The sequence below is a fragment of the Mauremys reevesii genome, linkage group 5, assembly GCF_016161935.1.
Source record: "Mauremys reevesii isolate NIE-2019 linkage group 5, ASM1616193v1, whole genome shotgun sequence".
NCBI lineage: Eukaryota > Metazoa > Chordata > Testudines > Geoemydidae > Mauremys > Mauremys reevesii.
This window is the reverse complement of record NC_052627.1, coordinates 66,018,620-66,046,542: the sequence shown is the minus strand read 5'-3', so window position 1 is coordinate 66,046,542 and position 27,923 is coordinate 66,018,620. Positions and strand designations below refer to the sequence as shown.

General features: G+C 42.4%; 1 protein-coding gene and 1 long non-coding RNA gene across 20 annotated transcripts in view; one reads left to right on the top strand and one right to left on the bottom strand.

Moving 5' to 3' along the window:
* LOC120405654 lies at positions 1 to 26,595 on the bottom strand. The gene is made up of 3 exons (XR_005598747.1): positions 26,452 to 26,595; positions 5,140 to 5,317; positions 1 to 2,357 (listed from the first exon to the last, which is right to left on the bottom strand). It is a non-coding gene; the product is annotated as an uncharacterized LOC120405654 (long non-coding RNA).
* Positions 1 to 27,923, top strand: part of MARCHF1 (membrane associated ring-CH-type finger 1) — a 471,750-nt gene that overhangs the window by 248,783 nt on the left and 195,044 nt on the right. Inside the window, exon 1 of one of the 19 annotated variants that reach the window (XM_039539345.1) lies at positions 21,936 to 22,026. The exons of the other annotated variants lie outside the window; for them this stretch is intronic. Within the exon in view, the coding sequence (XP_039395279.1) occupies positions 21,958 to 22,026 (69 nt within the window). The 5' untranslated portion in view covers positions 21,936 to 21,957. Of the gene's footprint in view, positions 1 to 21,935; positions 22,027 to 27,923 lie in introns of those variants that run through there. 19 annotated transcript variants of the gene reach the window in all.

Sequence of the window (27,923 nt, the reverse complement as noted above, 5' to 3'; positions counted from 1 at the left end):
GGTCAGGCTTGACAAAGCCCTGGCTGGGATGACTTAGTTGGGTTTGGTCCTGCTTTGAGCAGGGGGTTGGACTAGATGACCTCCTGAGGTCCCTTCCAACCCTGAGATTCTATGATTCTTTCCCCTGTAGCAATTACATGAAACAACATTGGCTGCTGTAATGGTAGCTTGTTAGTAATATTTTCTTCTGCAGTGATCTTGTCCTTCAGCTAGAAGCAGGTAGCCCCCCCCTTATCACTACCGCTTTAGACCGGCTTGAGCTGTGCTGCAACTGATAGCTGGCTGTTACATATTTTGTTTTTCAGCTGCTGGCATTTTAGGTCGTTTAAAGTTCAACATGGAGGAGCTTTGGTTCACTTAGGCCTAGAGCAGGAGGGCTTCATTGACACTCGTGGTCTTCCACCCCCGCAAGTTACCTAGGGTGATGCCTAGTGACACCAACAACTCCCTCCTTTGAGAACACTCAAAAGGCACCAGCTTGAATTTTCTCATAATCTTTGGAGATAAATGTGTTCAGTTCCAGAGGCAGGGCTGCCTCAGCAATTACATGCATAGGGACTGTGTGGGGAGGCGAGGCACAAAACCTATTAATGCTGGCTTTACAGCAAACAAAAAGTAAGAAAATAAAAAAACATATTATTGCCTCTGTGAGTAGGAGGTGCACAACTTGGCCGCCGAGTCCTTCGATATTGGGCAACCAGCTAAAAAGGGAATCAAAAATGGTGGGGGCCTGTTCTTGGGCCTTCCATTGGTTGAAGGCCTGCTCAGCAGATAAAATGTGCTTATTAATGTCCTTCGCATTTTCTAGGACATATGTACAGCATTCATTTCCAATAAGGGCACACACCCCGCCCTGTGAAGCCAGAAGATAATCTAAGGCCTGGCGGTTTTGCAGGGCCAGCAGTCGGAGCTGATAAAGCTCAGAGCTTATGCTTTTTTCTATGGCTAGGGTGTCATTGGCAAACTGGGTGAGGAATACAGAGAGCCTCTGGTAGAGTTGGGCCAGGCGTCCCACCCCATAGGATGGGAGGAGGATCATACCAAGTCTGTCTCCCTCACCAGTGGGCTCTGGGGTGGCGTACAGGGACAGTGCGGTCTGGGGCGGCCATACGGGGCTTGGGCCAGGACCCGCAAGGGAGGGGCAAGAAATCCCTTGTAACAGCTTCCATACCACCCATGAGGGAGCCACTTATAGGCGTTTTGGCCACATATGTAATAGAGTAGGCCATTGCCCACTAAGCCATTATACCCCTGACCCATCTGTGCAGCCTTTGCGGGGGTCCAATATGCAAGCCCTTCTCCGGAGTCCTGTCCGGAGCCATCATAAACCGGAATGGACACATTAGCGGTCAGGGTCAAAGAATATTGACAAGTGCTGTTACCAGCGAACCATGTGTGCTTGGCCGTCCTACCTTGTGCATGACAGAGGAGGCCAGGGGGAACATCACTAAGCCTGATGGGCTGAGGGATAATGGCGCTATTCCAGAGGGGCTTCCAAGGATAATTGGTGAGGCTAAACTGGGCTTCCTTGGAACAGTTTGCAGCTAGAGTAGGCCATCCAGGGGCAATTCTTGGGATGGGTGGCGGGTACTGGGAGCCATTTATGGTTTGCCATACCTGGCACATATCAGACCAATTTTGGGGAACTGCTCTCCATGGCAACCCTGCCAAATGGTGAGGGATCTGGGAACATATCCAACAGTTGGAGAGATTAAACTCGCGGGCAAAGGCAACCTTCAGGGCCTCATACGTGTTTGTTTCCAAGTTGACAGGGATTCCTTTCCATCCTGCATGTGCTCGGGGGGAAATGGGAGTTAATGAGAGGAATGCTCCCATGGCAAAAAGTAACATGGTGGCAGACCCTGGACCTGAACCCATGCTGTAATTACAAGTCCCCAAACTCCCACAAAATAATAATCACCAACAGCAGACAGATTAGAAACAAAAGGGACCAGGCCAACAGGTTAGGCCAGCCTCCTGAAAACAAACACAACCAATGCTCAGAGTTCTCGCAGGGAGTGCGCTGTGGCTGTCCAAAGAGAGCACAGGGCATTCCCAGCAAACCTTATTGTCGCTTAAACAACAGTTTAAGCCCCAGATCGTCGCTGGAAGTTTTCTCAGCAGGCTGGACGGTCCACTGTTCAGGAGCGGGCACTGCTTTTAGACGAGAGTGATGAATCCAGTTTTTGTGCCCTTCAACTTTTGCTGCCGTGTGGGAAACAAGCAGGACGGTGTGGGGTCCCTTCCACTTCTCTTGGAGAGGCTCGTCCTTCCAGGTCTGAACGAGTACGGAATCGCTTGGCTGCAGGGAGTGGACCGGGGCATCCAGCAAAAGAGGCTGTAAATCTTTGGTGTACCTGTGGAGAGAAGAAAGAACAGTAGAGAGAGAGCACATGTACTGAGATAAGAAACCGCACCCCATCTCCCATTCCCCTGCCAGAACCGGTGTACCATTCAGAGGCCATGCCCTTCCAAACATAATCTCGAAGGGACTGAGCCCTAATCTGCCTTTAGGGAGAGTGCGGACGCGGAGCAAGACGAGGGGCAAAGCATCAGGCCACCGAAGAGAAGCCTCCTGGCAGACCTTTGAGAGATGTCGCTTGAGTGTCTGATTTGTGCGTTCCACTACTCCACTAGCCTGCGGTTGCCATGGCGTGTGGAGCTTCCAGGGGATCTGTAGGGCATCTGATATCTTTTGAACGACTTGTGACGTGAAGTGTGTTCTGTTGTCAGATTCCATCCACTGGGGGAGCCTGAAGCGGGGAATGATCTCCTTGACAAATTTGAGGGCCACCATTTTGGCAGTGTTGTTACAGCATGGGAAGGCTTTGGGCCATCCGCTGAATCGATCCACCACGACGAGGCAGTATCTGATCCCTTGGGTCCGGGGGAACTCAGTAAAATCTATTTGCCACACCAGTCCCGGGCCTGGGGTAGGTTCCAAAGTGGCTGGTGGCATTGACAGTCCCGGTCGAGGGTTATTCTTTTGGCAGACCAAACATTCAGCCTGTACCTGGGATGCTAAGAGTCTAAGTCCAGAGGTTAGAAAATATTTACTCATAAGCTGGGTAACAGCCTCCCTGCTGGCGTGGGTGGTTTGATGTAGTTTCTGCAGCACCGGCCGGATTAGGCCCTTAGGTAGGAGGATTTTTCCTTCCGTGGAGTGGAGCCATCCCTCCTTTTCCTGGAGACAGAGCTTGTCGGCCAGTTTTCTTTCATCAGGGGAGTACTGAGGGGCTGCAAGCTGACCTACTGATGGGATGAGGGCATGCATAGGGGCCTCTTCGGTTTCTGGTGGTTTCAGGGTGGCAGCGCGCTTGGCCTCCCTGTCCGCTCTGGCATTGCCCTTGGCTACATCTTGATCTTCCTTTTGATGGGCTTTACAATGCACCACCGCCACCGCCGAGGGGAGTTGTACCGCTTCTAGGAGCGGGAGAATTTGAGGCCCATGCTTGACTGGGGAGCCTTGGGCTGTCAGCATTCCTCTTTGCTTCCACAGGCCAGCGTGAGCATGCAACATCCCAAAAGCATATTTTGTGTCGGTAAAGATATTGACCCGTTTTTCTTTTGCCAGCTCGAGCGCACGGGTTAGGGCCACTAGTTCAGCAAGCTGGGCAGATGTCCCAGCAGGCAAACTCTCGGCTTCCACAGTCTCGTGGAGGGTCACGACAGCATAATCCGCCCTCCTTTGCCCGTCTATAACAGTACTACTGCCGTCGGTATACCACTCACAATCTGCATTCGGGAGTGGTTGATCTTTCAAGTCCGGGCGGCTGGAATATTGGGCATCTATGACATCCAAACAGTCGTGTTCCTGCTCCTCTGTCTCTGGCAACAGGGTAGCTGGGTTAAGGGAGGGACAGGTTTGCAGGGTAACTTCGGGGTTCTCTAAAAGTTTCGCCTGGTACCGAGCAACCCGAGCCTGGGTGAGCCAGAGACCACCCTTAGTGTCCAGCAGGGCTTGGACCATATGGGGAGTATACACTTGCACAATTCCCCCCAGTGTTAGTTTTTCGGGTTCCCTAAGTACTAGGGCAGTTGCTGCGACCGCCCGTAAACATGCTGGCCACCCCTTGGCAACTTGATCAATCTGTTTGGAGAAATAAGCCACGGGACGCTTCCAGGTGCCTAATAATTGAGCAAGCACTCCCAGGGCCACCCCTTTTCTTTCATGTACATACAGTTGGAACGGCTTAGTGAGGTCCGGCAGACCCAGAGCTGGGGCTTCCATCATTTTCCTTTTCAAAACTCTAAATGCCTTGTTGGCTTCTGAGGACCAGTGAAAGGGGTCGTGATCCGCTCCCTTAACGCATTCATACAAAGGTTTAGCCCACAGTCCAAATTCTGGGATCCATATTCTGCAGAAGCCTGCCATACCCAGAAACGCCCTGAGCCGTTTACGATTGCTTGGGATAGGAACTTGGCAGATAGCTTCCTTCCTTTCGTTTGAAAGCTGACGCTCCCCCTGCCTGTGCCTTAAAGGCTGCTAGGTCCACTGGGTTAAAAGGCACATGAGTGTACACTTGCATAGTAGTGGCCGGGCGATTGTCTGCTCCAGGACGGGCTATCCGAGTCTCAGTTATCAACGGATAGAATCCCACCGAGGGAGCAGTCTCTCGAGGCACCCTGTCTTTATATGGTGGGGGTGTTATAGCCGAAGGGGACACCAGATCTGCCATCACAATTGTGGGGGGGTTCTGGGGATTAACAGTAGTTACTATCGAACCTGTCGGAGTCAAATTACACTTTTGCAAAATATCTGTTCTATTTCGTAAAGCCATAAACAATTGCGCATACAGATGTTCGTTCCATTTACCCGTTCGCTGACAAAACAGGAGTAGCTGAAGGATCGTGTTATAATTAAGTGATCCTTCCGGTGGCCATCTTTCCTGGCTCTCTAGCTGATATTGAGGCCAGTCTACTGTACAGAACCTCTTTAGCTTACTCTTAGTCATCGGGTCCGACTCAAACACTTTCCAATTTGCTAGAATGCATTCTAAGGGCGTACACTGTGCCCTGCCTGTCATACTCTGTCCCTGCCCCATATCCTAGGGTGACACTGGGCATCCCCAGGTCCTAACAGGCAAAAGTCCAGACCACTGGACTGTTCCTACCTTATCCAAGGGACCGGTTCCTTACCGTTGCCCGCAACTGCCTCTCCACTATCCGAGCGCGTTGCACCGTTGTGCCCTCTGGGGTCGATCGAACCGCGTCTCCGCCGTGGCCCCCGATGAAGTCACCGGTGCGTGCTGGGCGTCGGTCGTCACCGTAATCCACCCACCCAGGGATGCCAAGAACTGTTGCCGGCACAGAGGGCCTGAGGGGGGCAACAGCAGGGTTCATTGCTCGGTGTGCATCGCGCCAATGTACACACCAGGGTGGAGAAGCAGATAGAGTTTATTCGAGATCTCCGAAAAGGCGCTAGGAGACCAGCATGTCTCAAATCAAGCACGCCGATACAAGCAGTTTTCCCTTTTTATCTTAGTTTCCCCTTTCCCCCCCGTTCTTCCCTCCCCCCCCTTCCTCCCTCCCTTCTTTCCCTTGTAGCAATTACATGAAACACCCTTGGCTGCTGTAATGGTAGCTTGTTAGTAATATTTTCTTCTGCAGTGATCTCGTTCTTCAGCTAGAAGCAGGTAGGCCCCCCACTTATCACTACCGCTTTAGACCGGCTTGAGCTGTGCTGCAACTTATAGCTGGCTGTTACATATTTTGTTTTTCAGCTGCTGGCATTTTAGGTTGTTTAAAGTTCAACATGGAGGAGCTTTGGTTCACTTAGGCCTAGAGCAGGAGGGCTTCATTGACACTCGTGGCTTTCCACCCCCCCGAGTTACCTAGGATGATGCCTAGTGGCACCAACAGTACTATTGACTTCAACAGAGTTACTTTAAATTTACATTTATGTAATTACACAGAACATTTTGCGGAATCATCAGGACCCCTTGTCTGTTACCTTACATACTTTCAAATCTGCTAATTGAATGATGCATGTTTCTTTCACTATAATAGTATGTGATCATGTAATTAAAAATTGTATCATAATTGGCATGTACAAGAGAGAAGAGTGATTCTACTCGTAAAAGTGAGTTAAAATGGGATCTTTTCACTCCACAGATGTGCTTTCTGCATGCATTCATAATTGCATCCATTGTCTTTAGTGACAAAAAATAAATTTTATTCCTATTTAAAATCAGCAGGAGTTAAAAACACAAGAGGGAGGGAACTGGATTCTATTCCTTATTGTACACTAACTTTTTTTTTTTAACTAAGCTCTAAATAGTAACACCTGTCCAAAACCATCAAAGACCATAGAGTTGCAAGGATGTAACAGAGAGCATAATTTGGCTTGCAATCTTTATTGCTGGTGTTGATGCATGAAAAAATAACTTCTCTTAAGAGCTGAGGTTGAATCTGCAGGGTTGGCAGTTAAAAAAGCCATCTTTTCACATGCAAACTGAACACGTTTCATGGCAAGTCGTTCTGAAACAATCAACTTAGAATCCCACAATGGAACTTCAGAGTCACAGTTCAGAAGAAAATCACAGGCTAACTTTAGCATTTTTAACTTTTGGTCACTTAATCTTGCAGCTTTCATGGTCATTTAATATATTTTCAGTATGGAATACCATAGTTTTTTTCTTTTAAGGAAAAAGTCAGAAAACCAAAAAGATGAGATTTTGCTGTTTGCCTACATATTTTTACTTGACACACCACCATGCCAGAAATGAAACCAGGATGGCATGCCACAGTGACAGATGCATGCCTCGCACCATTTTCAGTAGTGCTAGGCACTCATGTTGAAATAGCTCAGTGAAAGCCTGACCTTGCACCATTGCAATCAATGGACCATTGACTTCACTGCGTTCAAGATTAGCCCCTGAATGAAAGAGTGCATGCTAAACTGTGTATTAAATTAGACGACTTTTCTGTCTCTTTCAAAAAAGGCCATATAACTGTACCTTGAATGAGACAGAACTTACCACAGTTCTTACTATGAATTAAAATTAGCTGTGCTTGAATGCAGTGAAATCTTTTCTATTTATAATGTTTAGTGGTCATTGAACAAGTGTACTATTGTTTGAAGTGGCTGGAAAACAAACAAATCTAGCGAATTACCTTTTAATTCTGCTCAAAAATTAATTTTTGTCAACACCCCCCCCCGCTCTAGCTGTCATAGTAAAAATTAACAAAGCAAACTCTCCTGTACAATCACTGTGTAACCATAAATCAGCCATTTCAAGACTCAACAAAGGAGCATTCTCCTGACAAACTCCAGCATTCTATCTCAATTTATTTTGATGCTGTTCAAAAATACAGTACATCACAAGCAAGTATATTTCTCTGTGTGTTCTAAAAAATGCCATTTTCCCCAGATTAAAAAAAAAAATCTGTCAAACTCTGAATATCACCTCAGAAGGTGAGTATTTCAGATAGTTATATGCAACTGAAAACAGGTGGTTATAATTACTTAGGGAATCACAATTATAGTGTTAGCTAAAAAATCAGCTAAAATAATATGAATGTAAAGAACAGGGGTGTGTGTGTGTGAGAGAGAGAGAATATGTAAATACCTGTTTAAATCAGGAGGACTGTGGAGTGTGTTGAGCATTAACCTCTGAGCTTTTATGCTTCTCTGAGGCTATCACAAAGGCAAAGTTTTTAAACTTACGTTACCATCAACATATCTTCTCTTAGTGTATATTTTATTTTATTTTCTAAGGACTGGGAGTGTGAAAGTAATTTTATAATTAGACTCTTATCATGCTCTATGTAAAAATAGAGCCTGGCTTTATCCTGTAGCAGAGAGATTCCAGAAGATGATGCCCAGAAATATATTCATGCCAGCGGTTTAATCTTGTTCCACTGTGGCACAAGCTCCTTTGAAGTGATTTAATATGAATTACACAAACACGATTTTATACTTTGTTAGAAGTCCTTAATTTTTCAAATGCTGTTCAATGAGTTAATTATCTAATTAATTAATTACATTACAGGAGAGAAGCCACCATAACTCTTTTTATCTGTGGAATCTGATTTCAATATCTGATGAAATATATAAACATGGAAAAGCTGAGATTGGGAAGGTGTGTAAATTAGACTCGGGCCCAATTCACTTCTAATTAATACAAGAAAAATGCTGATTTATATTAGAACTAAATGTAACTGTTTTCCCCTTAGAAAACATTTTATTGTTTGAAGATATGCTTTCTTAGTCACGTACAAAGTGCAGTAGCAAAGGAGATGTCATTTGTATTGATCACAGTCGTAACAAAATACTTATTGTCCACATGAAATATATATTAAAGTTAAATCTCTAAACGTGATTGTGTGGAGATAAAGGTTTTATTATTTCCTCAAGTTTAAATACTTACATTATTCTTAGGACCACAATGTCTTTAAATGTAGCGATTACCAGAAAAGAATACAATACAGTGCAGTTATTTAACTTAAATTAAATAAATCCATGTTTTTATAGAGGGGTTATGTGATCAATTAGGGTTTTTCCCCTTGCATTACAGAACTTGAAGCTCTATTGGAAATTATCTGTGATGCTCAACAACTTTCTGTTTAGGATTAGAAGTTAGAGATAAAATAATGAAATGGCTTATAGACTTTATTTCCCCCCTGCTATACTGAGAAGGTTCTTGATAAACTCCGCTGAACCATTTCTTAATTCTAGAAATTGATGTTCTTGTCTTCTTTGGGGGAGTTCGACATAATTTATAGGATGTGCTGGAAGTGGTGAAGTCTATATTTTGTTAGAGCTTGTAAAAATTGTCATAAAATCACCAGCTGTATTCCCATATACAAGTAAAATGTCCTGCTGTGTGTGTGTGTGTGTGTGCGCGCGCGCAAATTCCTGGGATGACAGATTTTATCAAGTAATTTCTCAGATTGGATAACATAGATTCTTATAATTAGGCCTAACGTGATAGTGAAAAATGACATTAAATAACTTTTTGCTGTTCAAACTCTTAGAAACTTTTACTTAAGTAGGCCCATATGTTCTGTCTCCTTCTGTGCAAAAATGCAGAGAGGGGAACAAATTAATTAAAAATCCAGAGACTGGATGGAGCCACAGAACTATTTCTTCCTTCCCCAGTGTCTCAGTGAGTGGTGAGGATTCAGAATAGTCAGAGGCAGGACTACAGTACAGGGCCAAGGATCCATGGGTATTCAAGCCTACAAATTTGACAATACAGCCATAAAAAAGGATACACACACAACACATTACTGAACATGACAGCACCGGCAGAAGAGTAGTCATTCTTAATGAGAGCTGCTGGTCCATAATCTATCATGGTTTCTAAGCATTGCTAGAAGTCTAGCTGGAGTCTAGACATATTTACATTTGAAAATACATTTTAATACCATACAGGGATTCTCTCCATCTGGCATTACACTGCTGCAGCAACAAAAAGGGACCAGGAAAGCCATTTTGATGGCCAGGGGGATAATTCCCCAGACCAGGCACTGGCAGCCTTACAAAGGTAATCTCATAGTGTATGTCTACACTGGAGCTGGAAATTCCAGTTCGAGGGGTGTATCTGTGCTAGTTTTGATGGAGCTAATGTACTGAAAATAGAACTGTAGAACTCTTTAGAGCATCACAGCTAACAGCTCTGAAAATTCCATCCATACTGAGCATGCTCCAGCTCAGGGTTGAAATGGACTTTCCCTGCAATTGCAGTTCCCTGCTGTTGTGTGCTGGGCTGTGGAACTGAGATCAGGGAGCCTGTCTCTCCTGTGCTCCCTTCTGGGTCCAGGCAGTGTAAAGGAGGAAGCTGCCTGATTTGAATGCAGAGGGGTGGGGAAAAAGGGGATGACTGGAACTAGAGGCTAGTGGCAAGGGAAGAATAGGGGAACTGGGAGCTGGAGTGAGAGGGGAGATTTGGGCAATGTGACTGGGACTGGAAACCAGTAAAGTAGGCAGAAAGAGGTTGAGGGGAGACATCTGACAAAGAGCAAAGGTGCACAGGGAGAACAGAAATAGCTGGGAATAGAGATTGTGTGGTGGGGGGAACAGTGAGGTTGAATGAGGAACCTGGCAAGGGAGCACATTGGAACTGGGAACCAGTGGGGAGGGGAATGTGGGCCAGCGGCCGGGCCGGTGCAAGGAAGTTTCGCACCCTAGACGAAACTTCCACCTGGCGCCTCCCCCTCCCCCGCAGCCATGCGGCAGCTCCCTGCCCCCACCTCTGCAGCTCATCCCCCTGCCCTGAGGTACCACCCCCCCTGCAGCATTCCTCCCCCCCCCCGAGGAGCCGTGCAGCACCTCCCCACCCCAGCTCACCTCTGCTCCGCGTCCTCCCTGAGCACGCTGCCCCAACTCTAATTCTCCTCCCCTCCCAGGCTTGTGGCGCCAAACAGCTGATTGGCGCTGCAAGCCTGGGAGGCAGGAGAAGTGGAGCAGCAACCACGCGCTCAGGGAGGAATCGCAGTAAAAAAAATTGGGGGCACTGCTTTTTGGCACCCCAAAATCTTGGCGCCCTAGGCAACCGCCTAGTTTGCCTTAATGGTAGCACCGGCCCTGGCCAGCGGGTGACTGGAGGATGGGTGTCTGTGTAGAGTCAGCTCACATGAGGAGCCAGAGGGAGGAAAGGAGGAGGAAAGGGGTAATGAGATTGGAGACAAGGAGCTGGAGGTGGAAAATGAGTATCAGGGTAAGAAAAGTGAGATTGTAAAGTCAAGTTAGGAACTGATAGAATTAGGATTACTTGTGTGTATGCATTATGATGATCACATATTTTTTTCAATAGCATCCCTGCTTCTTTCAGTGAACATAATGGACCTGCTCAGGGGATAAATCAGGACTGTGTAGTAATGGAGACTGATCTGTAGGACTCTACTTTATTTGTTGCCAAAATTGGAAGGTGTATAATGAAAGAGACGGGTTGAATGAAGAAAAAGGATGATTTTATGGCTAAGGCAGTTGGATGCTTCATTAAGGAACTGGATTGTATCCCTGCTTCTGCCACAGAGCTCCTGTATGATGCTGGGCAAGTCACTTAAATGTAACTTTTCACAAGTGGTAACTAATTCTGTTTTTCTTATTTTCTGAGTGACTGACTTGAGACCCTGGGATCTGATTTACAGAAATACTGTGTAATGCTACGTGCTCTGAAAAAGCAGATCCTAGGCATCTCAAATTGGGCACACAAAATTAGTGGACACTTGTGGCCTTCATCTCTCTGTGCCTCAGATCCCCCTCTGTAAAATGGGGGTAATATCTCTCTTCTTTCACAGGAGTCTTGTGAAAATAAATGAATCCGTGTTTGTGAAACATTCAGTTACTTTATGATGAATGCCATGGAAAAGCCTATGAGAAAATTAATAATTCTGTCTTCAGAGCAGGGTTTCTCTTCAGAGCGGCAAATAAGGTGTGGGGCCACACATCAAACAACATGGAAAAAACAAAATATTGAGTATCTGCTCATTCAGTGGGTCTTGTGGAAAAATATGTGTTGATCATGTAATTAAAGATTGTATTATAATACAATGCACACAAAGAAGTTGAATTAATGTTCTGTTAACATAGCTTTCCCCCGTGTAACATACTAAATAACAAATATACAAATAAAGGTGTCCTAGTATAAATTCTTTATGTACCCATGAGTTAATCCTCTTTCATACTGAAAATTGACCATCTATTCCTACTTACAGTTGCCTGTCTCTTAAACATTTCCTATCCATTAGAGAACTTCTTCTGTCACCCATTTCTAGTTGCTTCAATAGTCTCTTGAGAAGGATTTTATCAACGGCTTTATGAAAGCACAAATATCTCCCCTACTTTATCCATTAATTTTTTTTATTTCCTCAAAGAATGCTAATAGGTTGGAGAAAAAAGTTTTGCCTTTATAGAACTGTGCTAGTTTGTCCCTATTGTATCTGGGTCTTTTGTATAGCTTTCTTTAATTATTTTTTCAGATAATTTATCTCCTACTGAAGTAAAGTTCACTGATTTGTAATGCCAAGGATCACCATTAGCGCCTTTTCTTAAGGATAGGTACAAAAATAGCTGTCCTCTAGAATATAGTAGATTGTTTTAATGATAGATTACTGTTTCTGTGTGATGACATTCCTACTTGCATGAAAATTTTCAAACACTGAAGTGAAAGTTAACCCTGGGCTTAAATTCTTTGCTGGACTGAGGCCTAAGGCACCTAAATAAGTGGCTTGATTTTCAGGGGTGCTGGCCAACTACACTACTCAGTGGCAACATTTAGGTGCTTGGCACTTCTGAAAAATGGGCCATTAGCTCTCTAACTTTCATCTTCTGAGTGTTGGACACAGTACCTGTATCCCCAGCTGCCTCTTATGAAGCAGGCTGATTTTGTTTTAGTTTAACTAAAATACTGTTCTTGAAATCGGAATGTAAAATCTTTCTCATCATGCAGTATAATAGAAATAACCAGCATCTGCTTTTGTGGCAACAACACTTTATTTAATCTCTATTTAACCAACAATACAAAGGAAAATATCACATACAATTAGACATGGGGAGAAAATATGCCCCACAAGACCTACCCAATGCACCCAGACAGGCATCCAAAGGTGGAGGAATAAGCAACAGCCTGTATAAAATCTACACTTAAAAAAATTATAAAAAAGGAGGCAAGACAACTTAGGATATAAAAATCAACCCTGAATACCATGTTCATTCTTATCCACAGTGAGCAGAAAAGTGGATAAAAGAATGAAGAATATGTTTTGCTCACTTAGCTTGCTCTGTAGCAGAGAAATTATTCTGTTGTCCCTATATCTGTTGAGTCTACAGCATCTCGGTTTGAGAAGAAAAATGTATGGCAAAATCTATAGTATTAACTGCATATGATATTTCTGTAGCAGGCACATACATGTAATTAATTCTGAACCCATTCTTAAGAGTTATGCCTGGGAGGCATTTGGCCAGTTACCTCAGCAAAACTGAAAAATGGAATGGCTTGTACCATATTTTCTTTTTAAATCTTTAAAGGAATTTAGTACTTATTAAAGAGGCTAGATTGGCAGTCTTTGGAGAATAAAGTTCCCTCTCAATCCACAGAACAGATACAGCAGAGGCACAGATACAGCAAGCTTCCTCACACAGCTGGAGTGCCTCAGCCCTACCTGCAAAGACAGCTCCTAGCAGTGAGAGTAGATCATTCTCCAGTAACTGAGCTTTTTACTAGGACTAGTTCCCTTTGAGGGGCTGATTTTTGTTAGTTGCTCCTGACAAGAGGCACCATAACTGTTCCTTGGTGCTTGGATACCAGGATGATGGATATAGTAAAGGAAACCAGGTAGATGGAGATTATTATGTATCACCTAAGTCACTGAAAGCCTTTAAATAGTAATGACTTTTAGTTACTATAATCTTGGGACAGATTTTAACTTAGAAGTAAAAAGCTCTGTATACCATTACCAGTTTTTTGACCTATTCCATTTTCCTCTTAAGAGGCTTTAAGCTGTATACTTCAGTTAATTTGCAATCAGTTATTAAATCAAATATAGATTATTCAAATTAGCTTTGTACTGAGGAGAATTGGAATTTGTCTCTACCCCCCCTGTGTCTAGGATCTCTTGCACAGAATGATGAGGAAAGAGTAGACTAGCAGTGATGCCTTGTGATCAATTAGAATGGCTGTTGTGGAATCAACCTACCTGAAGCTATCAGATCCCATGTTATTTTTATCTGGATAGTTAAGACAACCAGAAACTAGACAAAGTGCTTCATTTTCAGAAATCTATTTCCGAAGCAATTTGGTAAACCTGGTGGTTCACAGATGACTGAGGAAACAAGGTAATTAATCCTTACAAATAAAAAGACTCAGTAGTCAGTCTGAACCATCAGCAGGGGGTTTAAAGCCAGCTGCAAATTGTGAGAATGGCACTGTGGGTTTGTTACCTGGTAGTTGTTTATCTTGTAAAAGAGAGATTAGTCATTCAAGAGGTGCTTTTACAAATGTATGCAAATTGCTTTATGATGGAAATTGTGTTTGAGATTTTCTTATTGAGGAGGGCCAAAAATTAGTAAGTATAAATCACTTTAAGTCCTAGCTGATAAATTTACCACTGCTAATGCCATGTACAGTATTTTGAGAGCCCATGATATCATTGATAGCTTGTTAAATGGACTTCCTCAATAATGGTTGTCAATAAAGTGGCTATAAGCTACTGTCTTAATATTTAATTTGATTTATATAATTATCATCGTCTGGCTTTAATGTAGACACTGTATAGCTGTGGAGCCTAAGTGCTGGACCTCCACAGTGACTGAAGTTGTGCTTGACATTAATCTCACCTACATTTTTTGATGTTTGTTTCTCTAATCTCTGAACATTTCAAACACAAATGGTAATACATCTGAGAAATGTCTCCATTCATTTTAATGAACTCAATTGTCTCCCCCCCTTTTTTTTTAAGCTGGCAGTTGTTGTTGTCAATAGCAATGTGAATTGCATGTTATTTTATCGCTTTTGATACCATGCCTCCCTGTGCTTTCATTCACTTTATAGAACAAGTTTCCGCTCTGCTTAAGTGAAGCAGAATATATTCCATTATATAGCATGGCTAGTACTTTAGCACTTATTTTTAATCATTTTAAAGTATTTTATTTATTTATTTTTTTAATACTGTAAAGAACATCTGCTGCCTCATGGAAAATTCTGAAAAGCCATCCTTCTTTTACCAGAGCCGTAGCTTCATTGTAGATAAGGTTGAGGTGGCATGTCATTCTAAGGCACTTCCATTCTAAGCCCCTTTTTTTCTCGGGCTTATAACTTAGTGAGCAAAATTTCCTCTGCTGAAGTTTGGCATATGTGACCTAAATTTAGAGGTAGTTCTCTCACAAATTTAGGGGGATGAAAAGGTTGGGTGTTGAGTTATAAGAAGTATGAATTATGATGAAACAATCTGATAGGGAGCATCTGTGTAAGCTTAACTATATTCTGATAACTTACTCAAAGCTTATTAATTACTATAAAATATCAATAAAAGAAATGTTCTATAACCTTTTATTTTAGTTAACCCATATATTTAAGGTTACATATTTTCCCATTAATCTGACTTATTGCCTAATGTAGTCATGTAATTACATCCCTAATCATAATATTCATGTGCAAAGAAGGTAGAAAAAAGAGTGCAAAGATATGTTTGATTTGACATGAGAGGTGGAAAAGGACATAAAATGAGGGATGTAAACATGTTGCTCGCATGTTAGTGAATCGCTGTTTGGATAAAGAAGAAACTAAGAAAAAGTGGCTATTCAAGAAGGCAGTGTTGTTTATTTTCTACAATTTATAATCCAAAGCATAAAATTTAGAGGCTCTGCTATTACAGGTCCCATTCAAATTCCCCTCAAGACAGTATTTCCATTGATTAAATTTGGAAATGGCTCTACCTATTTCCATATGACTATCAGGATCCTGATCTAGATTTGTTGTCCTTTTAGGCAATGAGACTCACAGAAAAGGGAATAGGGACTAAAATCTTTTTTTTCCTATCTCTAATCATTTTTAAAACTAAAAACTTTCTCAGGCAAGAACTACCGTATATACTAGTTCATTAGCCCGTTCGTTTATAAGCCTACCCCCCAAAATGGATAGGTAAAAATTGTATGACCCTTTCATAAGCCGACCCTCAATTTCAGGGGTTGGAAAACTTTGGCTCCTGGCCCATCAGGGTAAGCCATTGGTGGGTCGGGACGTTTTGTTTACTTGGAGCGTCTGCAGGCATGGAGCCCTTCAGGCATGGCACGCCATTTCCCGCAGCTCCCATTGGCTAGGAACGGTGAACTGCGGCCACAGGGAGCTGAGGGGCTCCATGCCTGCAGACGCTCCAGGTAAACAAAACAACAATGTATTGGATATTCAATTCAATGATTCCATAGAGTTTAAAATCATCAAATTTTGGTGTAGACCCATTTATAAGCCGACCCCTGCTCTTTGATGCGTCACTTTTTTACCAAAAATATTCGGCTTATGAACGAGTATATACGGTATATACATTATTTTAACCCATGCATCCCTTCTCCCCCTCGGTCCTCCTGAAATATTGTGTTTTCTAGGTGGCTGGACTGCAGTTAAATTGAGCTTTTACTTTAAGTCTCTCAATTTAGTTTTTAAAATATATGTTAAAACTGAATACCGTCCAGCCACCTACAGATATGATGTTTTTAAATCCAGGATTTTGCTTCAGGCTCATTTTGCAGTCGTTCATGTTCCCAAATGTAAATTTGATTTTAGTGAGACTACTTACTAAGTAAGGGCCATTTTCTGCAATTTATAACTTGTCTTTTTTTTTTTTTTTACCTTTCGCACAAATATTTAACAAATTTGTTTTGAGCTCATTGGTTCAGTCATTTAAAAATAAATAAAAGCAGTGAGGAAAAATATTTTGATTTTCTCATTGTGTGTGTGGTATTTTTCCCTCGAATAGCTCCAGTGCCTCACTGGTATGTGATAGAGACTTGAAATGTGGCAGATATTCCTGGGTAGCATGTGCCTTTTGGTGGTCTGGTGAAAATTGGTTGAGATTTTTCCAAGTTATAAGGGTTTAAAAATGTGCTTTGTGTTTGCTTACTTGGATATTGCTATGTGATCACAACAGTCTAATAGTATGTTCACATGTATCTGTCTTAGGAAAGTATTGTGTATTTCTCAGCATGCACTGAAAGAAGCAGGGTTTGAAAGGAGATGTCCCTTCTTACCTTAGATGAGAGAAGTTATCAGACAAAATACTACGTTAAGATGGAGTCAGCGTATTGTTCACCTTAATGGTAAATGACTGATTTAAAAAAAATAGAAAAATCAAAGCACTGCAAACCTAGAGAATTCAGGGTTAAGATTAAACATTAAAGAAATTGAAAATGATCATTATATAAATTAAAACACAATCTTAACTAGCTACATGTAGATGGCCCAATAGATATGGGTTTTCAGGAAGGTTTTGAATGAGGAAAGGATTATGGTCCTGTGGACCATCTCAGAGAGAGTATCTGATATAGGAGTGACAGTGAAGAAAGTCTGATGTATTTGTCAGAGCAGCACTAGAGGGAATTGAAGGGACAAAACAAAAAGAGCCAGAGTGGTAAGTAGAATGATGGAATTATGCAGGGTCTTGAAGGCAATGGCAAAATACTTCAACTTGCTTCAGTGGAGAAGGTGCGGCTAATTAGGCCTTGATTCAGCAAGATACCTAAGCACAGGGCTAATTTCAAGCATGGGAGTAGTCCTACTTCAGTCTCTTTGCTGAATTGTAGCTTTAAACTGGGAGGTGACTTGTTCAGAATGACAGGCCAGAAAGCTGAGCTTAATACGGACCAATGAATGGCATGGAGGCCAGAGAACAGAAGATTGTAATGGTAATGCAACATCCCTGGATGGATTGTCAGCAGTGAGGTTGGAAACCAGGGCCTCTGAATCTGAAAGCATGAGCTTCCACTGCCTGATGTATTAGATCAAGGCTGTAGGATACTCATAAACCTTTCTGTTTAGCCAGCCACTAATGGGAATAGAGTTCCACATTGTTTAAGTGTGGCTTACACAATAGTCAAGCATTAAAGTTGTTCCTTCGGTGTTAAACCATAGTCTAAACTTTATGGTTTCTGTTATTGCTGGTAGAACATATTGTCACTTTCACTGAAATGGTCGTTGTGATCTGTTGCGGGTTTAGAATTAGTAGTTGTAATTTAAAACTTCATGTTCAAATGTGCAGATATCAGACATATTGGAAATGCTTAGAAGTTCATCTTACTAGTGCATAATTTAGATTTTAGTTAGACTGTCAAATATTAATGGATCAAAGACCATTATTTTGGGGCTTCTGTTGGCAATAGCAAGTTGTCCTCTTACTGTGTGTGTGTTTTTCCCCAAAGAGTAAAAATATTTTACAAAAATATTGCTTTTTTTGGTTGATATTGTAAAATGGTTTATGCTAGGAATGGCACATGCTAGGGCATTCTGGTAAATGTGAGCCCCATCCAGGTGCCTCAATGGTTTATGACTAAGAAGTATGCTGCTCTTACAACAACCGTGTGCCCTGGCCTGTTGTTTTTAATCTATCAAAACAAAAATGTAAAATTGACATTTAAAGTGGAAAATATTTAATAAAGCATAATAGGCTGGAGCTATGCTGTTTTTGTTGCTTAATTGCATGGGTTGGAATATTAGATATTCAGATTGCTCACTCATCCCTTCAGTCTATTTTATAAACCATTACAACGGCAATAAACTCTGGCTGTTTAGCAATTATTTTATCCATAATAAATAGTACCTGCAATGAACTTGCCCCTAATAGTGTTCAGTACTGCCATATGTAGTGCCTGAGGTGAAGTCCTAGGCATTTGGTGGGGCGTGTATGCTAGTGAAATACTTTATTTGAATGTTCATAGAAAAAAAATTCAAAGAGATGGGAGTAGGACTCCGCAGATAGACACCTTTTTTTTTTTAATTAACAACAAAACCTTTGAAGTCAGTGAGAAGAAAGCAATGCAGTTTGCAATCCTACTGAGCCCTGAGGTCTGGTATTATCACATTTATCATCTTTACACAACATATTAAATATCCAGAGACAGCTGCTAAAGAATTTTGGAAAAAAAGGTCTTGTCTTATGGTATCATCAAGGATTAACTGGATATATCAATCAACTGCTAATAAATAAACTGAGTGTTGAACCAAGTTCTCGGCAATGGATCTGCATCAACTTATACCAGCAGTCAGAGACTTTGGCTTTACATGTCTAAATGTATGTATTAATTCAGACCAAATAACAGAGGTGTTCAATAATGTTACCATTTACAGTAACATGACAAAATGATTTCCAGATAATATTACAAATGATACATTTACCCACATCTTAAATTTGCACTTCAAGTATATGCCATGCCACATGCAGAGTAGAGGTCACTGCTCAAAACCCATTCAGCCCTAGGAGGAAATCATGCCAGATGGTTGATTCTAAGTTTCAGGATAAATGGATTCCAGTTATTTAAGTTGTTACAGGGTAATTACTCTGTTAGGCCAGTAGGCCAGTAAGTACCTGTAACAGCTTAAATAACTGGGTTTCCTTACATAAGTAAACTATGTTTATTTACATAACTTGTTATTTTTAGGTTAACTTCTGAGTAATGTGACCATGATTATTTTCAACCACAGTATGCAGAAAACCAAATGTAAGAATTTTACAAATACCAGACAGGAAAAAAGAGATATTAGGGAGCAAATAGGCCAGTTAATAGGTGAGAAGAGACACAGGTTAAATGTGATTTGAATGTCTGAGGTGTTTACATAAATATTTTTAAATTAGTCTTTAATTAGGGAAAACTAAAAGGGATGTGGACAATTTGAAAGCAATAAGGTCTTGTCACTTAGCTGTTGTTAAAAAGCAGGTCAGGGAATACTCTGTAACATTAGTGTGAACAGTAAGGTAGATTTGGATGATTATCCAGCATCTCTGGGGGCTGGTCTTCACTACGGGGAGATCAATACTGCTGCAATCAATGCAGCAGGGGTCGATTTAGCGGGTCTCATGAAAACCTGCTAAATCGACGGCAGAGCACTCTCTGGTCAACCCCACTATTCCACTTCTCCAAGAAGAGTAAGAGAAGTAGACAGGAGAGTGTCTCTCGTCGATGCAGCACAGAGAAGGACTCCAGGGTAAGTCGACCTGAGCTACATCAACTCCAGCCATGGTATTCATGTAGCTAGAGTAGTGCAACTTAGGTTGACTTATCCCAGTAGTGAAGACAAGCCTTGGGTCTCACAAACTTACTGAACCACTGGCAGTTATTTCTGAATAGTGTTGGAGAACAAAGGAGTTACCGGAGTATTAGGAAAATGCAAATATGAAACTAAGCCTTAGTCTCATCCAAAATCCACTGAGACAATAGGAGTCTTTTGAATGACTTCAGAGGACTATGGATCAGTCCTTAAAGCTTTCATTATGATACTGATCTTCTAAAAACAAGCAAAACATTCAAAAACAATCCGCCAGCCAGCCAGCCAACCAACCGACCAAAAAAAATGTAAAAGAATTGGCCTGAGGGGTATATAGATACCTATATATTGTAAATAGTTTCAAGTGAAATAATGGAACGAATATTGAGAACCTATAAGCACCTAACGGAAAGTAGAACTATCGATAGTAAACAGCATATTCATTAAAGAATCCTGTGGCACCTAATAGACTAACAGACGTTTTGGAGCATGAGCGTTCGTGGGTGAATACCCACTTCGTCGGATGCAAGTAGTGGAAATTTCCAGGGGCAGGTATATATATGCAAGCAAGAAGCAAGCTAGAGATAACGAGGTTAGTTCAATCAGGGAGGATGAGGCCCTGTTCTAGCAGTTGAGGTGTGAAAACCAAGGGAGGAGAAACTGGATTTGTAGTTGGCAAGCCATTCACAGTCTTTGTTTAATCCTGTGCTGATGATGTCAAATTTGCAGATGAACTGGAGCTCAGCAGTTTCTCTTTGAAGTCTGGTCCTGAAGTTTTTTTGCTGCAGGATGGCCACCTTAAGATTTGCTATTGTGAGGCCAGGGAGGTTGAAGTGTTCTCCTACAGGTTTTTGTATATTGCCATTCCTAATATCTGATTTGTGTCCATTTATCCTTTTCCGTAGAGACTGTCCAGTTTGGCCGATGTACATAGCAGAGGGGCATTGCTGGCATACGCCATCATATAGATAGACAAAAAAAAAAGTGAATACAGGAATGATGGCCTTCCATCTCCTTGAGTGTTGGCATCTCAGGTTCATAACTTACTCCAGCTACCAGCTGAAATTAGCCAATGTAGCAGCAGAGCCAGTGTGACAGCCTCTAACCTTTGCACATCTTGGCTTGCCAGGACAGGAAATGGCATGTGAAGAGATCCTTCACCAGATTTAACCAGAGAGCTAGAGAATGGCCCTTAAAGGAGGAGAATAATGAGGTTGAGAAATGGTACATTCTGATGCACAATGGTGGGTTTATAGACTGTGCATGTTCTTCATCCACAGCTTCACCAAATCCTAATATCTCTTGTCATTGATCCATAATATGGACTCTTTTGCCTGCTCTTTGTTCTGGAGAATTCCATCTCTACTAAATCTAATTTTACAAGCACCTTGAAATTTGGCCCATACTATTAATGAATGTCACGCTGTGATTCACAAAATCTTAATTCCAGTTATTGACACTGTCTAATGAATTGAAACTGGCTAAAGGACACTAAAGAAAGGGTAGTGATAAATGACAATGTACCAAATTGTAGCAGGTGTCTCGTACCACATCTTTATTAATGATCTGCAAAAATGATGATCACTCTTAATCTGTGAAAAAAAGAATTTGAGTAAATCCCTTTCTACTTTCTTCTCCAAAATGCAATCAAAATTGCATTTAACAACATACAATTTTTGATACTTCAGGGTTATTTGCAACTGTGTATATCTGGGGCGGGGGAGGGAGGAACAAAAGAGAGAGGCAATTACTAAGCAATTCTTTACTGTGAGATGTTTGATTTAGAGTACATGCAGTTCCCAAACAGATAATCTGGTCTAAACTAAAAAGTTCATATTCTCAACAGTTTAGTATCTTCAACTTTCAAAATTCACACTATACAACTCAAAATAACCCCTTCATTACAGATTAAGTGTCATCTAGAAACAACCTGAGGAGGGGACAGTGGTTTACTCCCTGTCCTTTTTTCAGACAGGATATGGCAAAACATGACTGGCTGTTGACATGATTGTGTTGGTGTTAACAGCTAATTCTCCTCTGGTGTGAAATTATTTGACAGTAGCCAAGCCTCTCCAAAGGATCTTAGTGCTTCTGCTGCTTGGCCTCAAACTCAAAATAAACACCTCCTGAGTGAGGGGGAGCACAAAGGTCATTGACAAGTCTTGCTTCTGAATCATAACAAGGGCTATACCACTAATGAGGTTAGGTATATGAGTCAGAAGTATGATGAGATCTAGTGGGAAAACAATCAAACACCTCCATGCAAAGGAAATACTTAGAAAACAATTGTGAAAAAAAGACACAGAGTTGGCAGTGGACATCAAAGCAGGTATGAACTTGCAAGGCACTATGACAACTGGGAATGGCAATACTGTTTTTGGCTGCATACAAAAACATATCATGTCACAGGCCACATTAGTGTCCTCCTTGGTACAACACCAGTGAGACCAAACCTAGACTATTGCATTTAGTTCTATGTACTTCAATGTACCAGAAAAATGTTGGTAAACTAGAAACAATCTAGAGGAGAGGGAAAAAATGAATATAGGGCTTGGATGATTGATTTATACAGTGAGAGTAAAAGAAATAAGTATTTACATCAGTAATTATTTGTTTAGTTCTTTGACATTGTACCAAAAAAAATAGACTAACCCTCTGTGTTCAGACATTCGGCTACATTTATTCCCTTGTCTCTTACTATGGAGAAGTTAGGGTTTTGCAAGCACAATGTTGATTCCCACTGACTCCTGTGGGCATCTGTTACGGATCTTAGTTGCCTGGTGTTAAGGAGATCAGTAAGTGCATGGGGTGTATGGAGCACGTGAGAGTGTATGATTCGCAAGCTTTCACAGCCCACGTAGCACAATCTAGAGCTGCTACGCACTCAGGTAATCCCTTGGATACAGGTGGTCTTATGGTAGATAGGGATGCTACCAGATGCTGTCTGTCTCCGTGAAGCTGGGTTAAAACAGCTGAATACTGGGTCTAGCTGTGGCTGCAATAAAGGTGGAATGGCTTTCCCATATCTGGTAAGCCCAGGCTGGGGGTGGAGGCTAAACCCTGTTTTATCTTTATAAATGCCTCCTTTTGTTCTTGCCCCATATTACTAACTCATTTGCAGGCTTCCCCCCTCTAGTGAAGTTTTGAATTGGTTCCACCATCTCTGAGTACTCCGGTATATATGTTCTACAGAAATTAAGGAGTCCCAGGACCTTCCGGACTTCCTTAACTGTCCATGGTTTTTTTTAACTCTCGAATTGCCTGCTTTCTGTCTACTGTGAGTGCTTTTTCTCCTTTGGAGATGTTGTGCCCTAGGTATAAAACCTGCTGCTGTTGCAATTGAGCTTTCTTCGGGCTTAATTTAAATCCTGCCTTGTGAAGATACATGAACAGTGTTTAGGGTTTTTAAATGGTCCTTTTCATTTGAACTGGCAATTAGCAAATCATTTACATACTGTAATATCACAGTATCCCCTTCCAAAGGAACCTGTGCTATTACTTCTGCCATTGCCCTGTGGAAGATGGAGGGAGAATTATGGAACCCCTGAGGTACTCGGGTCCAAGTGTACAGCTGGTCTCCTACTGTAAATGCAAATTTCTCCTGACTCTCTTTTGCAAGGGGAATACTCCAAAATCTATTAGCTACATCCAAGACTGAAAATTCTGTGTGTCCTGGTTTTAGCAAATTAAGAATAGTGGCAGGGCTTGCCACAATAGGATGTGCCTTTGGAGTCACCCGGTTAAGGTGGGTGTAGTCTGTAGTTAACCTCCAGGTCCCGTCTGGCTTCCTGATGGGCCAAACTGGGGAGTTAGTTTTTCTAATCTAATTGTGGAGGTGGTTTTTCTAATCACCCCTCTAGATTCCAAATCAGTGGCTATATCTTTAACTGCCTCTAAGGCTTCCGGTTTAATTGGGTACTGTCTGTGGGCTTTGTCGGTCCTTCTACAAATATAGGCTTCATGTTTACTAGCTCACAATCTTGTTTATCTGTTGCCCACACTTCAGGGTGAAGGGAACATGGGGTTTCTGCTGGACTTCCCCCCCACTCTGGTGGTATTACCCTATTTCTGGCAATCACGGCTATATTCCTGTTTGGACCCTCCAGCCCATTCAATGCATCTAGCTCTGGGGTTGATTACTCCTTCGAGCTCCTTAAGGAGATCTATGCCACAAATTGTGTCTCCCTGCTCGGGGCAAACCCAGATTTGACTATGACCATATCTTCAAATTCTATTGGCTAGTAATAGGAGATATACCAATCTTCTAGAACTGGAAAGGACCTTGAAAGGTCATTGAGTCCAGCCCACTGCCTTCACTAGCAGGACCAATTTTTGCCCTAGATCCCTAAGTGGCCTCCTCAAGGATTGAACTCACAACCCTGGGTTTAGCAGGCCAATGCGCAAACCACTGAGCTATCCCTCCCTCCTAAGCTGCCTTAGGGCTGCTATTAATCTTCCCCCTCCCACCCCTTCAATCCATATGGCTCTACGTGTGAGGGGGAGATCTTGGCTGGTTATTGATACCGAGGCTCCTGTGTCTATTAACATGTTGGTCCCCCACTTGTGCTTTAAGAAACATCCTGGGTTCCCCTTCGGTTCCAGCCACAGAGGCCGCTGATACCTATTTGCTAGCCAGGAGTTTAAGCAACTCCTGGATTTGTTTATTCTTTTCTTGTTCTTGGGCACTAGTTGTATCAGTTTTATTTTGCTTGTTTGGCCACTGCCCTTCTTTACCCCCTCCGGGGTGGAAGCAGTCTGTCTTTGTATGGCCACTCCTTTTACAATTACTGCACGTTTTGATTTTATTTTTGTTTTTACAGTCACGTGCCAGATGTCCAGGCTTATTGCATGTAAAGCAGGTAGTAGTTCTAACTGCATGCACAGTTATCACTTCTTCAGAGGGGGTGGTTGCTGCTACCTTCCTCTTTTTTTTTTCTGTGTTCTACTTCTGTGGCCCATTTCATTACTGCTGAGTATGTCTCTCCTACTGAGATGCCTAATGCCAGGACTGCTTGGTGATCTCCAGGCAGTCCTTCCTTTAGGATTTGAAGGAATACATCATGGTCTCGGGATGTTATATTCTCCAGACCTGAATACGCTCGGAATGCATTCCATTTCTTTTCAGCATAGGACATGGCAGACTCCTCCCTTTTGCTGAACCACAGATTGCAGAGCCCCCCAGTTAGTGGTCTGGGCTCCTAGAATTCTGTTACAGTGCCTGCGTCTGGGTTTGGGATTCCTGCTCATTCTTGAGCCTCCCACTGGGTTGGGGTTATAATCTTCAGCCCAGCGCCCCATCTTCCATCTATTATCTAGGTTCTCCCCCACATCCCTGGGGCACTTGACCAGGATGTGAACATCCTTCCTATGGAGGCCATGTATTTCAGTCAGGCCATCCAGCTTGTCCCAGAACTCTGTATTTTTGTTATCATGCTTGAGATTGGGTAAATCAGACAGTAGTGCCTGTTTTTCCTGGGGGGTAAAGGGACGGTAAATTTCAGTTGTTTCTGTCCTGAGTCCCCTTACTGGTTCACCCTCCGCATTAACATTTCTGAACCTCCTTAACTGTGTTTTGATTGGAGCCATACGCTGTACTTGCTCCCCTGGGGCAATTAATCCTTGCGGTGCTCCTTTATTATCTCTGTGGGTGCTCAAGTTTGGCCTGTCATGTGAAGTAATGTATGGAGGGGGCTCTGATTCCTCCCCTTTGCTTTGTGCTGCTGAATTTTCCCACAGATAGTTAATTGGTGGAGCAGCTGGCTGACAAATGCCAGGAGTGTGCTCTCCTCCTCCCAATCTGGAGGTGTGTCCCAGGCATGGGGATTCTTTTGCTCTGGGAATCTTTTCCAATTTCCAGACAGTTACATATTTTAGAGCACAAGCTCTTATCTTTCAGAGCCTGGGTTTCAAATCTTAAAGTTGCAACCTCTTTCTCCTTTATGTTAAGAATATCCAATATAACTATTACTGCTTTGTCTGTTTTGTCACTTTTCTGATTATTCCACCAAGTAACCAGATCTGCCTCTGGTCCGGCTGCAGAGTAGTTTGCTTTTTTAGCGGCTGCCTGCCGAGTTTTGACATGTTTATATTCCAAGCACTCGCGAAGACTGATTATTGCCTCTCCTTTTGATGCCATGGGTTTTTAGTCACCCTGGCTGCTGACCTTGTTGGAAACTTATGTTCCCCCTTCCCCAAATGCTGTAGTTTCAATCTCCACAGCCTGTCAGCCTTGGTGAGGAGTTACTTTTCCCCCTTTTTTGTGCTGTGGTCTCAAATCTCCACAGCCTTGACAGTTTTATGAGAATGTCTCCCCACTCTTAGAATATCGTGCAGCTTAAGTTACAAAGAGTTGCTGGCCTTATTGGTTGGAGACTTTGTGCTGTTCGAAAGCGTGTACATCACATGCCAGGGGGGGCATTCCCCTGGACTTGCAATGTTACGTACAATGAGGAAATGGACCACCAGTTTGCACTGCCTACCGCTTGCGTACCCAGCCAGTCCTGGGCTTAACTCGCATCCAATCACTTTCTGGTGGCTTATCCAAGTCCTCCATAACACACCCCTTAGTTTAAACAGTACATAACCCTCTTGCACAAGTCTTCCCTCCCATGTGGTACCCCTATTTAATCCCTCTGCTTGGACTACATGTGTCTAGGTTCCTTCACACAAATTAAAAAGGAAACAAGATGTGTCTGAAAGGGGATGAAAGGCTTCTATACCTGGCCTAATGAAGTGGTAAAGTAAACATACTCACCTCTTTTGGATTTCAGTCTCAAATCCTCAACTAGTTCACAAACTTGAATCCCGGATGAGCCCCCAAACTGAAGGACATAAATCCACACCGTGTAGAGGTCAAGCATAGGAGTTTATTATACACAGTGCTGGCGGAGTGTCACCTTGCTTATTAGGCTCAGAGACACTGTCAATCAATTGATTACAATGGAATATATGGATTTTCTATGGGCGGGGGAAAGTGACGAGGTAGGCAGTTCCACACCCCGGGATAGGTTTTGCAGCAAGACCAGATAGCCAATGGTTAACAGGTTACATAATGTCTCCACCCATGGTCTCAAGTTAGCAAGTTAACATTTAATTAATACTTTGATAAAATGTTATTAATATAAAATATATATGTTGGATTCTGATTTGGGGCCCATAGGAATGGGTAGCTCCTCTGATTGTTCAGCAGATACATTCCTAGGGGTTAAAACAAAAAAACAGTGAAAGTTTATGACAATAAAGATTCTCCTTTGTGTTTTAAGACAGGCATTGGTCCCTTGGAAGGGGAGGTGGGAGGATGCCATATCTTATACTGACATGTGCCAACTTTTCATAAACTCAAGGTTGGATCTGTGGGAAGAACGTCTCCCTACAGAAGAAACTAACACAATAGGAACAGAGATCCTTTGTTCAATCTGCAACTCTGAATAAGACACAATTATTTAGTTTTTAGCTCCAACACCTGGCAATTTGCTGACTAGTCTTATTTTAGCAAAACAAGGTTATCTGTTTACCCCAGCTTTCTCTTAGCTGATCACTATTTGCTAGGCCTCTGGTCTCTTGACCAAACTCTGGACTTTGGGTCTGGAAAAGAGCAGGCACAATCCATTTACCGGGTTGTTATATAAAATGCACATGGATTTTAACCCTTCAAACCCTGTCTATAATCCCATCTAGTTAACTTGCCTGAATGTATTTTAAGGAGGGTGGGATAAGTCTGTAAATACAGTAACTCCTTGCTTAACATTGTAGTTACATTCCTGAAAAATGTGACTTTAAGCAAAACGATGTTACGTGAATCCAGTTTTCCCATAAGAATTAATGTGGGGGGGGAGGGAGTTAGGTTCCAGAGAAATTTTTTTCACCAGAGAAAAGACATATATACATGTCATATATACATGTGTATTTAATATATATATAATATACACACAGTATCGGTTTTGAACAAATATTTTAATACAGGTACACAGCGATGATGATTGTGAAGCTTGGTTGAGGTGGTAAAGTCAGAGGGTGGGATATTTCCTGGGGAACTCCTTACTGCTAAATGATGAACTAGCAATTGGCTGAGCCCTCAAGAGTTAACCCATTGTTGTTAATGTAGCCTCACACTCTACAAGGCAGCATGAATGGAGGGAGGGGAGACAGCATGGCAGACAGAGACACACACTGTGTGTGTGAGAGAAAGATGCTCATTGCCCCTTTAAGTACACTGACGCCACTCTA